Below are 13,009 nucleotides of genomic sequence, written 5' to 3'. Positions count from 1 at the left end.
CTTGGTGTTGGCACGTCATGAAGACGCATGCTCATTCAGGCAATTAATTTGGGTATGAGTTTATTTTTATGATCAGAATATAACTTTATTAATGTTTATCGCCCAAATAATATGAATAAACAGGGAAACAAACAGTGAAAAGGTATTAACAATTACAATTACAATAAAAGTAATACTTTCCCCGTACTATCCGGGCTACAACCAGTCCCTGGGTATCATTACTCTGGACCATTTCTGATTTTAATTCTTCCGGTGTTTATTTCTGTCACTGTAATATTACGTTCATATATCGACATTCACAGACTGCCTCCCATCCAAGTAGAACATTTAACTCACATTTCCTCCTGCTTCCTTTTCTCCACTCTGGGTTGGAGAAACTATCAGGTTATTTTCAGTTCCGCTAGACGGGGGCGCCCAACCTCCAGGCCATGGGCCGGTACCTCCTGTCACGTCAGCGGCAGCATTAGCTTAGAAATAAAGTGCACAGCAAATGTGCTGGATGTGAATCCTCCCTAAACCATCCTCCCGCACCCTGCCCTCCCCCATGTGTGGAATAATTGCCTTCCATGAAACCCATCCCTGAGGCCAAAAAAGGTTGGGGACCGCTGCTCTAGAGATCTGTTTCATAAGTTCCTATGAAAACGTCTTTGCAAATCCATTTCTTGTTCTGCTGACCTTAGTGGAGTCTCCTGGCTTCTCACCAGACAAGAGAGAGAAGTTAGTGCCCACGCGGTCTTCTGCTCCATCCTGCGTGGTCCCTCCAGCTCTTTCTCCCAGCTCTCATTGGTGACGTGTGCACCGTCCCACTTAATAAAATCTCCCACCAAACGGTTGGTTTTAAAATGGAAAATTCTAACACAACACTGTAAATCAACTGTCCTTACAAAAAAGAACACAGATCTTTAAAACAAAAGCAAAAGTGTTTTGCTTCTGTGTTGAAAACAATGAATTCATCTAAGTATCAAGAATGGGTTGCAGCTTTACCATTTACTACAAAGCCTGTGGATGCTGCTGCTGCCCCCAAGTCGCATCAGTCGCGTCCGACTCTGTGCCACCCCGTAGACGGAAGCCCACCAGGCTCCTCTGTCCCTGGGATTCTCCAGGCAAGAATACTGGAGTGGGTTGCCATTTCCTTCTCCAAAAGTCTATGGATAATCACCTAAAAATCTGTGAAAAATTAAAAAGAGAAGTTATTCCAAATAGATAAGTAAATTTTTAGATGGATAATTTATTTAAAACATTGACAATATTTTGCTTAGACATGTATTTTCTCTTTAAAACTTGACAATGCAGACAAAGCCAGAGAGAGAGAAATTGTAGTACTTTGTCACTAAGCAGCTTGTCTAGAGGCATTCAGATCAAATAGACTCTCCGATAGCTGCAGCTAGTTTATTCTTACCTGGACCTTGACTTTAGTAAACAGACCCGTTTTCTTAGCAATCCTAATGGATTGTTTCTATTTGAAATTAAAAAGAAAAACTATCTTCATTGCAGACAAAATGAAAAAATTGTGTAGATAATGCTAATACATTTAGGGGTAGTTGTAGAAAGAACATGGAATACGAGGTCTATATTCAAATATTAATTGTATTTCTTAGGCACTAGCAGCAAAACTTTGGAAATTGAAATCTTGAAAATGCTAGGTGTATTACTTGCCTGGGCTGACCTAATGAAGCCACAGAGCGGGTCCAAACAACAGAAATGTATTTTCTCACGGTTCTTGAGTCTTTAAGCCCCAGGTGAAGGGCCAGCAGGGTTGGTTTCTAGTGTGGCCTCTCCTCCTGGCTGCAGATGGACCTGGTCACTGGGTCTCACATTGCTTTTTCTCTGCTTGAACTTACAGGGGGAGAGAGAGAGAGAGAGCTCTGTCTCTTGTCCTGTCTCCTTACAAGGAGACCAGGGCTACTAGACCAGAGCCTCACGTTTACAGTCTCATTTTACTGCCTCCTTCAAGGCTCTATCACCAGATACAGTCACATGCAGACTCAGGCTTCCACATGTGCATTGGAGAGAGAGGAGTTGGTTCAGTCCATAACACCGGTACATATGGACATCTGATGCAAAGAACTGACTCATTGGAAAGACCCTGATGCTGGGAAAGATTGAGGGCAGGAGGAGAAGGGGACGACAGAGGATGAGATGGTGGGATGGCATCACCGACTCAATGGACATGGGTTTGACCTAACTCTGGGAGTTGTTGATGGACAGGGAGGCCTGCTGTGCTGCAGTCCATGGGGTCACAAAGAGGCGGACACGACTGAGCAACATGGATATCTTTGCTGTGTATTATTTTGCCTACACAGTCTGACCTCTGGCCTTCAAAGATTTATATCCATCCCACATACAAAGTATATCCACTCCGTTCTGAGACCCCAGAAGTTTCAAACTATTCCAGAATCAATTCAAAGTCCAAAATTTCATCAGCTCAGCAGTCCCAAATACCATCATCAATGAGTTATGAGTAAGACTCTGGGTGTACTCTATCCCGGGGCGGAATTCATCACTACTGTGAACCTGTGGAACTAAAGAAATAAGTGGTGTCTTCTCCTGAAAGTGATGGTGAGACAGGCATAAGGTAACAGTTATAAGTATTTCTGTTCCAAAAAGGAGAAATTTGAAGGAAAAAAGGGGTTACCAGTTCCAAAGCACTTGTAAATTCACTTGGACATACTCCTGTGTGTTTAAAGTCCTGGAAATAATGGTCTGCAGATTGTAACTCTCTCCTCTGGGGGCATGTTTCTTCTTCATGAAAGGCAGCATGAGTTTGTAGCTGAGTAGGTTTATCAGCATATTTCTTGTCTGAGGAGGCTGGAGGTCTGCCAGCCTTCTTTTATTTCATAGTCTCTGTGTCCTTTTCAGTCCAAGCTGGCAGAGCTTCTGCAGAGATACAATTCTTAAGAACCTGTGGGTTTCCTATGTATGTCATGGGGATTCATTCCATTAGACCAGAGACCCCTCCAGAGGAGTTAGCTACATACTCCCATCTCTGTGTTTGGCTTCTGCTGAGATGGCTGAAAAGATTATGAGTTACACAGTTAGGCTCTTCAATGAGATTTTTATGTGACTGAACACCCTGAGATTCTGATCTTTCTGTCACATTGGCAAAAGTATGTTAAGCCACATCTAGTGAAGTGAATTTCTCAACTTCCGCATGTTTTACAGTCTGGATAAGAGGAGATAATTCTCCAAAGGAAATACAGAAATAGCCAATAAGCACATGAAAAGATGCTCAACACTATTAGGTTTGAAACATTATTCACTCATAAAAAGGAATAAAGTGCTGGTACATGTTATTACATATTATCACATGGAAGAAACTTGAAAATGAAATTACCAATAAAAAAAGATAAGATATTGTATGATTCCATATGAATTACTCATACTAACCAAATGTATAGATACAGAAAACAAATTTTTCATTGCTTAGGATTGGCAAGAAGTGGGTGGACGTGGGGAGTGACTGCTAATGGTGATGGAATTTTAGAGAGGAATAATGCAAATCTTCTAAACTTAGATCATAGCGTTGCTGTTGTTCAGTTGCTCAGTTGTGTCCGACTCTTGCAACCCCGTGAACAGCAGCACACCAGGCTTCCCTCTCCTTCACTGTCTCCTGGAGTTTGTTCAAACTCATGTCCATCGAGTCAGTGATGCCACCCAACCATCTCCTCCTCTGTCGTCCCCTTCTCCTCCTGCCCTCAGTCTTTCCCAGTATCAGGGCCTTTTCCAATGAGTCGGCTCTTCGCATCAGGTAGTCAAAGTATTGGAGCTTTAGCTTCAGCATCAGTCCTTCCAATGAATATTCAGGACTGATTTCCCTTAGGACTGACTGGTTTGATCTCCTTGCAGTCCAAGGGACTCTCAAGAGTCTTCTCCAGCACAATTCAAAAGCCTCAGTTCTTCAGCGCTCAGCCTTCTTTATGGGCCAACTCTGTGAAAAAAACCATAGCTTGGACTGTGTGCATCTTTGTCAGCAGAGTGATGTCTCTGCTTTTGACTATGCTGTCTGGGTTTGTCACAGCTTTTCTTCCAAGGAGCCAGCGTCTTTTAATTTGGTGGCTACAGTCACTGTTCTCGTGATTTTGGAGCCCAAGAAAATAAAATTTATCCCTGCTTTCACTTTACCCCTTCTGTTTGCCAAGAAGTGATGGGACTGGATGCCATGATCTTAGTTTTTTGAATGTTGAGTTTCAAGCCAGTTTTTTTCACTCTCCTCTTGCAACCTCATCAAGAGGCTCTTTAGTTCCTCTTCACCTTCTGCCGTTAGAATGGCATCATCTGCATATCTGAGGTGGTTGATATGTTACCTGGTTTAAATGTCATTGTTCCTAAGCCGTTGATAGTGAAGCATAACTAAATTTATTCTTTCATTAGGACAAGAATCTACTGAAGAAATATGAGTAGTATGTACAGCAGACATCATTATTTATTGTACTTTTTCTATTAGAAGAGAAGAGAAAAGAAATCTAGTTGGAATTATTGGACCCAACCTGTAACCGTATCTGGCACAGAGCGCTCATTTAGCGCTGACATGCAGGCACAGTGAAGGGAAATGCTCCCTCTGTGTTCACTGAGCTGTTTCCTTTTCTGCACAGCTGTGTTAGGATGCTTGTTAATGGAAAAGGCTGCAGCGACTTGCTTCTCAGCAAACTCTGTGTCATTGGAACTTGTGAATTAACAGTGCAGATGCTGAAAAATAAAAACTTGATTTCCACGTGTTCTTCCATGGCTGTCTGTATGGAAACGCACACAGATTATCAACGTCTATGGACGTAACACACGAGTTTCCCAGTGACTGATTCTGAGCATTAGAGTGGTTTTGCTCTGCATCTCAGGCTGGGGTCTGTCTCCCTGTGGATGTACATCTGACATGCCCACCACTGTCCTTTTCCTCTCGGGTTTTGAAAGCACTTAGTGCTTGACATCACCCACACTGTTCACAGTGGAGTGACCACTTGCTGCGTGCCCGTCATTGTAGGGTGCATTCGTTGGGATCTGATTTGATGGCCAGGTTTTTTCCAGTTAAGGAAATGTATGCCTTGAAAACTTTTTCCCAATCTTTTCTTTATTACAGAAAACATTTTCACCTGGAGAGCAGTGTTCTGTCAAGATCATCATAAACGTTACCTGCGTTTTGTGATTTTATTAGCTTCCTGGCTCTGGAATATGTTATGAGCAAGCCAGATTCTGTGAATAATGTCAGTATTTAAATTCTCCTGCAAATATGGTTAATGCTGGCTTTACTGTCCTCCTGCACACCTTTAGAGAAGCCACTTAACCTCTCAGGAGCTCGGGTCTACTTTCCATAAAATGGCTTTCCTTCCTCCTCCTTGCAGGATTGAGAGGTAGTAATTGTCAGAGTCTTCCAAACACGGTGAAACGTTTCAGAATTGTCACTGTACATCACAAGGACCCAAAGAAACCAGCCCCTCAAAGCAGGACACCAGCTTAACACACGTGAGACCTTGACTCTGAAGAAATAGAAATCTATTAGGCACAGCAGAAAATGACTGAAAAGTTGTTTTCAAAATTATCAATTTGAGAAAAGAGCTTGGAACCTAAGAGCAGATGATCTTGATAAAGCTAATTAGGAATATTAGGAATTAAAATTAATTATTTAGAAATTTAAAACAGCAAAATGAAAGAGCTTGGCACACAGGAGATAAAAATTGAGCTGAAGAAATAATGCAAATCCTCCCACAGACATGAAAATGCAGGAGACCTAGAGGTTCCTGGCGAGGCCCAGCGGGTCTGGAACGACGGAGAGGCAGCCCTGAATTGGACGGTTACTGATAGCATTCCTGATGCCGAGAGAGGCAGTTCTTAGACTGTGAAGAGTACTGACTGGTGAGCAGGATATTTAAAGAAAAGCCACAACTGGACATTTTTCTAATGGAATTTCAGAATATCAAATATGGGAGACTATGCCTTCCTCGCTGGACATTTTCAGCGCACACTTTCTACTGCACCAACACCGGCCCACTGAGTCTCCTGAAAACACTGCAGGCATCAGTGGCTTCACGGCCTTGCAGTCCTCCCGGCTTGAACGTTCCTCCGTTGTGTTACCTTGGCCAGCAGGGTCTTTTCTCAGCTCCCTCCACTTTTTGCCCTGCAGCCTCCTCCTGCACAGCAGGCGCAGCCGCCCTCAGCCCTGTCACCCTCGCAGTGTGGCCATTCTCTCCACGCTGGCCCCATTTCTCTGTGCGATTCTGAGAGTCAGAGTCGCTTCCAGGCTCTTCTGTTTGTGGCTCTTTGGGGCTCAGCCTGACTTCTGAGCATGGCAGTCCCTTGTGCTTGTCCCCTCCTTGGAGGATTTTGGAATGCATCAGGCTGTACGTCCGTAGCTTAGCGCCTGACCGTGTGAACAAGCCGTCAGGCTCCGGAGAGGCCAGCGGAGAGTGTCTTGAGGAGGGAGGGCTGACTATTGACAGAAACACCTGTCCCGGCTTGAACGGAGCACTTTCTATAGTAATGCTGTAGTATAGAGTAATAGTATAGTAACAGCATACAGTAATGCTGTCACTGGAGAAGGCAGTGGCACCCCACTCCAGTGCTCTTGCCTGGAAAACCCCATGGATGGAGGAGCCTGGTGGGCTGCAGTCCATGGGGTCACTAAGAGTCGGGCACAACTGAGCGACTTCCCTTTCACTTTTCACTTTCACGCATTGGAGAAGGGAATGGCAACCCACTCCAGTGCTCCTGCCTGGAGAATCCCAGGGACGGGGGAGCCTGGGGGGCTGCCGTCTACGGGGTTGCGCAGAGTCGGACACGACTGAAGCGACTCAGCAGCAGCAGCAGCAGCAACGCTGCCACTGTAGGCTCTCCCTATTTAAGTCATAGAAGATTTAACGTATTTAACAAAAAAACCCAAGGAAGTAGTAGTTTTTTAAAAATAAAACACATTTTTGGTGGTCCAGTGGTTAAGCCTCCATGCTTCCAATGCAGGGGGCATGAGTTCGATCCCTGGTCAGGGAAGTTCTGCATGCCATGCAGTGTGGCAAAAAAAAAAAAAAAATCAACTTTTTGTTTTGATGAATAGAACAATCGTTTGTGAAAAGAAAAACTTCTCAGAAAGTGAATAGATCGGCTTTTCACATTTGACCCAAAGTTTGTTTAAATGGCAGTCTTCCATCCTTGTTGGGCTTCCTATGGATACCAAAACGCGGAGCTAGATCCATCCCTGCATAGAAGTGTTTACTTAGATAAAATGTAAGCTTTACTATGATTAGTTATTTTCTGACCATGTATTTGAGTGTCTGACATATTTACTCTTGTTCTTGCTTTATTTGTTGTATTTTAATTGAAATATATTTGATACTGTGTAAGTTTAGGGCTTCCCAGGTGGGACTAGTGGTAAAGAACGTGCCTGCCAGTGCAGGAGACGTGAAAGAGGCGGGCTCGATCCCTGGGTCGGGAAGATCCCCAGGAGGAGGGCGTGGCAGCCCGCTCCAGTATTCTTGCCTGGAGAATCCTGTGGACAGAGGAGCCTTTCAAGCTACAGTCCACAGGGTCTCAAAGAGTCGGACACGACTGAGTGACTAACACACAGGTTTAAGGTGTGCAACATGTTGGTTTGATGCATTTATATGTTGTAACCGGACACGACTGAGTGACTAACACACAGGTTTAAGGTATGCAACATGTTGATTTGATGCATTTATATGTTGCAACATGATGCCTTTGTAGGATCAGCTAACACCCTCTGTAAGGCCACATGATTATGTTCTTTTTTAGGGTGGGAAAAATTAAGATCTAGTCTCTTACCAAGTTTGCTGTTTATAGTACAGTTTTGTTGTCTCTAATCACTAAATGTGCATGAGAGCTCCAGGACTTCTTTATCAACTAGTTGTAAATCTACTTCTTAATTACTAGTTCACGGTATAACTTTATTAGATCTATGTCTAGTAATCTTTAAAATTTTCATTTATTGTCTGTTTTCTATACTGAAATGCATCATGCTTGAAGCAGTGTATCTTTTTTCGAGACTGCTTCAGAGGCAGATAAGAAAGTCCTAGAGGGAAGAACTAGGATTGGCTTTAACATGCTTTGATTGGCACCTAGGAGAGCTCCACATACCATCACGTCTAGCAGGAAGGCCACCTCAAGCCTCATCATCCTGTACATTTCAAAAGACTTTTACACGCACTAATCCTATTTGATATGCAAGATACAAGGCAGTGTGCAATGTTTCTGCGAATTTCAGTAATCTTTCATGCCCAGGGAGGCCACAAAAAAGAAACCATAGGAGATGTAACAAAATCTATATGCTAGAATCCTAGAAGCTTTGAGGATTTCATTCAGAGATTATCATTTTTTCATTCTGTAATATAAAAAATTTTTTTGTTTCCCCAACCTGCCACAGACTTTGAAACAGAAAGCTGAAAGAGGCAAAGGGTACTGTTGAGGGCAAGCACTATGACAGCCCAAGAAGTGAAGGCTGGCTCAACAGCCAGAACTGGAGAGAAACAGACATAACAACCAAACATCCCCGTGTAAAAACGCGGTGAGCTGAAACCACCTCACGCAGGATGCACAGACCTACACACCCTAATTAACAGTCATGATAACCCCACACAGCAGCCCAGCACAAAACCAGAAGAAATGAGGGCCTGAATCTCCAGGAAAAGGGCAGCAAAGGAGGCATCTTTTATTTCACAGAGCAGGGTCGTAAATAAACATTCTACGTAAATGATGGACATCAAAGTTAAGATAAAGAATGTCTTGTTAGTATAACAGCAGCAAGGGTGGTTTGATGTCCTGTCCAGCGCAGGTCTCTGGGGGAGAGGTATACTTGCTTTACAATGTGCTGTCAGTTTCTGCTGTTCAGCAGCGTGACTCAGCTGTAAGTGTGTACACGGCCCCTCCCTCTTGAGCCTCCTCCCACCGCCCCCAGCCCACCCCTCTGTATCCGCAGAGAGATGGCCTCCCCAAGCCAAGCTCCTTGCTTAACGCGCAGCTTCCCACTCGCTGTCTGTGCACGGTAGTATGGCTGTGTCAGTCCCAGCCTCCTGGTCATCCCATCTCCTGCCCCCACCACTTCCACACCTTCTGTTCCCTGCGTTTGCGTCTCTGTTCCTGCCCGGCTTTAATCTGCTCAGACTCACAGGTCAGAAGGTGGACAGCCTATTGTCTTGTCAAAGTAGATGAATGAATTTTTGTGCCTGTAATGAGAGAACCTCTCTGAGGCAGATCTAAATCCCCAGAAACTTCAGCCTTAGGAAGTAGGATAAAAGCTGCCAGGTTCCTAAAGTCTCCCCGCTGGTGTCATTACCTGAATACCTCCTCTTTGGATGGATGGTCAAGTCTTATTCCGGGTGCTTACTCCCAAGCCTGCTGATCCAGGGGAGGCGGGGAGGTCAGAATCTGGTAGTTTGCATGCAGAATTTGGGGTATATCCTTATCTGGAGGACTAATCCCCAACCTGAAGGCAGCCAGGAACGAGTGAGGCATATGGGGAATAAATACCTAAGGAACGTGCTACTTGTTTTTGGATTTCAGGCACCCAGTGTGGTGTTTGCGGTTGCCATTATGAATGCTTAATGAATGACTGGTTACATAATACAGTTGTGATCCCTTCTGTTTTTTTTTTAACTATTTCCAGCTTATTGCTCATCAGTCAGTTTTTCAACAGTTATTTACCGTCATATCTAAGAAATACGGTTATTTACGTTTTACAGGTCGAGAGGGCATAATGATGCCATTTTACTGTACTGAGTCCCCTTACCATAGCTTTGATAGCTTTGTTCTGATTGTTTAGTCCTGCAGACACGTCTGATTTTTTTGTGACCTCGTGGTCTGTAGCCCACCCACCAGGCTCCTCTGTCCGTGGGATTTCTCAGGCAAGAATACTGGAGTGGGTTGCCATTTCCTTCTCCTGGGGATCAAACTGGCATCTCCTGCATTGGCAGGCGGATTTTTTTTTACCACTGAGCCACCTGGTATTGATAAAAGCAAAATGCATGCCTGGCTTTTGTTCAGCACTATGTATAGAAATTATGTTTAACCCTGTATACTATTTCGGGGTGGCAATCAGAATGTTTTATGGTCCTCTTTTTTTTAACCAAGGAATAAAATTTTTTGTCTCTGCACCTTGCTCTTTTCTAGTGGAAGATAACAGTCTGTCTCAAAAGAAGAAAGTGACTGTGGAAGACCTCTTCAGTGAAGATTTCAAAATCCACGACCCCGAGGCTAAGTGGATAAGTGGTGAGTCCTGAGTGCATCTGGGGACTCACGCTCCTACTCTCTGCCCCTCTTTGAGAGCTTGGGTTCTGTCATCTGCCTTTCACCGTCTCTCTCTGGCTGTAGAAGTGGGTCCACAGAGCTCTTGCTCTGGTCGTCATCTCATCATCATTCTAAGAAAATGTGTATCTGGTCAAATCAGGCTGCTCCTTCATGAGAAATGGGTCTTCGGTGTCGCCTCCGTGAATCCGTCTTCTCAGACCCAGACGTGAGATGTTGCTAAGCAACAGGACAGGGAGAGACACAGCTGAGCCTTCCTCCCTTCTCCGCATTTCTTTATTCCCTTTTGTGCTCCTCTCACTTGCACTCCCGGCGAGGTCCAGGCACCAAAAGGAACTGAAAGGATTCTTCTAGAATGCTACCCAGTGAAGGGAACAGTGGAGTCCAGTGCCCACATGCGGATAACTTAATCTTCCTCTCGAGTTTTAGTCTAGATGAAATCTTGTTTTCTTGTTTGGGGATTTTTTTTTTTTTTAAACCACAAAGCAATATAGACCTGGAGGTGAAAGGCAGTTTGTTTACATTTGTTGGTTCAAAATAGTCTATTTCCTTTAGTTGGGTCTGAAATAATTCTATACTGCAGTCCTGGGGGAAAAAGATGTAAGTGACTGCTCCCCCATCCTCTGCAGGCTTCTCTGCATCCCTCTTGCACAGTCTGGTCCTAGAACCTCTCCAGTTATCTCCACAGATACTGTTTTCGTTTCGTCTTAGCCTCCATGGGATGCACTTGAAAACTGATACTCGGGGCAGAGAACCTTTGTAGTGGAATACTAGAGGTCTAGTTCACAGCCTGGCTTTTATCATAAATGAGGCCGAGAGAGGTTGAGTGACCTTTCTGAGGTCATAGAGCTAGTTAGTGACACAGCTGAAGCTGGGAGCCTGTCTCCTAACTTCCTCCCCATTTTGTGCTCTTTCCACCGATACTTTGTTGAATGACACTGTGTCCTATTTTCTCGCTGTCAAGCTCCTCTGAAATGCCATTTATGCTTTCCGAACTGTCGAAAAGCAACCAGCGATGACTCTTTGCCTTCCGTCTCCCACTGGGCAGTAGCTTCTCCTTTGTCCTTCACTGCGGCTTCCGTATTAATTTCTGGTTCTTAGATTTGCTTATTTAAAAATGAAAGGAGTGGCTGAATCTCAGAGGGAATGTATTTTATAAGAGGCAATTGGGAAGAAATGAGAGCAGCGTGCTGTGAATACCAGTGGGAGGCACACACGGAAATCCAAATCATTGATGGAGCCAAGGTCTTTGTTGTTGGACGAAATACTTTTACCTTTGGTGCTGAGGGGACTTGGCTTCGGCTTCCTGTTTGTGTATACCCATCGCAGAGGAAGGGTTGAGCACTGATCGCATGCTCTGGGCCAGACCTTGGGAATAAAACTGTCTTAAGGAGCACAGCATCATTCGGGAGACAAACAGAGCGACCAATGGCAGTCGTGACACAACATGCAGGAAGGATGTGATTTCCTCGTTCTTCCCAAGAAGGAATTTCAAAGATGGTGCATACACTTGGTCTCAAAGGTACAGGGTTCAGAGGCAATCGGAGGGGGGGCCTGCAAAGACCCCATGAGTGCTCAAATAATATAGGCAAGCCTTTAGAATAGAGTGTCCATGGCCTCCGGCTCGGCCTGCCTCAGCATTCCATATGCAGACAATGTAAAAAGTGTAGGCAGAGATCTGGAGACTCAAGGGCACCCAAGTTTCTACAGGAACCCCGCAGTGGTTGCTGTTATAAGGCGTTGGTGTTTCATGAACTACTTTATGCTGCAGAGGCATGGAGCTGGTCCTGAGATGTGCTGGCTTTCTGGCCAGAATTTCATTCTATCCGCAAAGTTGGGAGTTAACACAAGCCGTCAGGAAGTGGCCTTGTGCCCGGCAGAAAATGCCCAGCAGGTTAAATCTACTCATAAGATGACCTGTGATTCAAAGAAACATGCCTTTTATGTCCAGGAGCTTTTGTAAGAGGAGTCTTTCTTTGTAATTGTAGGCCCAGTGTGAAGTTTTGTTGTGGGGTAACCAAGTGGTCAGGTCTCCCCAGAGACCAGGCACCATCAGAAATCTAAGGGAACATAACTATTTCCTCCCCCAACCCTATTTTCTAGCTGCCCCCTCCTCCTTTCACTGATTCCTCTTCCTGATCAGTCTCTTTCTTCCTGCTCCTTGAAGATGCAGTAGCTTAAAGTGAATGAAGTGACTTTGTGGTGACTAACTGTGCCTTACACTGTGAGTTTTACAAATGCCATAAAGAATTCATTCATTTTTTAACCTTACAAGTCTAAATGTGAAAACCCAGGGAAAGAATCCTACATTTCGTAGGATTGTGGATTGCCGTGGAGCTGAGATGAGCTTTAGAAATGATCAGAACATTAATTCATTTAATTAGTGTTTATTGAGTGTCTACACGGAGAAGGCAATGGCACCCCACTGCAGTACCCTCGCCTGGAAAATCCCATGGATGGAGGAGCCTGGTGGGCTGCAGTCCATGGGGTCGTGAAGAGTTGGACACGATTGAGTGACTTCACTTTCACTTTTCACTTTCATGCATTGGAGAAGGAAATGGCAACCCACTCCGGTGTTCTTGACTGGAGAATCCCAGGGACGGGGGAGCCTGATGGGCTGCTGTCTATGGGGTCGCACAGAGTTGGACACGACTGAAGCGACTTAGCAGGAGCAGCAGCAGCAGCGAGTGTCTACAATGTGGCAGGCAAGTTGCTGGACCCCCAGAAAGACATGCTTTTGCCCACGGAACAGTTTCCCTCTGGGTGACTTGCA

The 13,009-nt window shown here is 44.7% G+C and overlaps 1 protein-coding gene across 6 annotated transcripts in view; it reads left to right on the top strand.

Annotated features, from left to right (window-relative positions):
* Window positions 1–13,009, top strand: part of DPP6 (dipeptidyl peptidase like 6) — an 801,122-nt gene that overhangs the window by 442,300 nt on the left and 345,813 nt on the right. For all 6 annotated transcript variants that reach the window (XM_086394726.1, XM_086394729.1, XM_086394730.1 and 3 more), the window contains exon 3: window positions 10,102–10,200. In XM_086394726.1, coding sequence (XP_086250852.1) covers window positions 10,102–10,200 — 99 coding nt within the window. The remainder of the gene's footprint in view (window positions 1–10,101; window positions 10,201–13,009) is intronic.

This window comes from Bos grunniens, chromosome 4 (genome assembly GCF_055505025.1).
Source record: "Bos grunniens cultivar Pamir isolate PY7600 chromosome 4, Bosgru_T2T1.0, whole genome shotgun sequence".
NCBI classification, from domain to species: Eukaryota; Metazoa; Chordata; class Mammalia; order Artiodactyla; family Bovidae; genus Bos; species Bos grunniens.
Note: the sequence above shows the minus strand (reverse complement) of the source record. Positions and strands in the feature narration are given on the sequence as shown.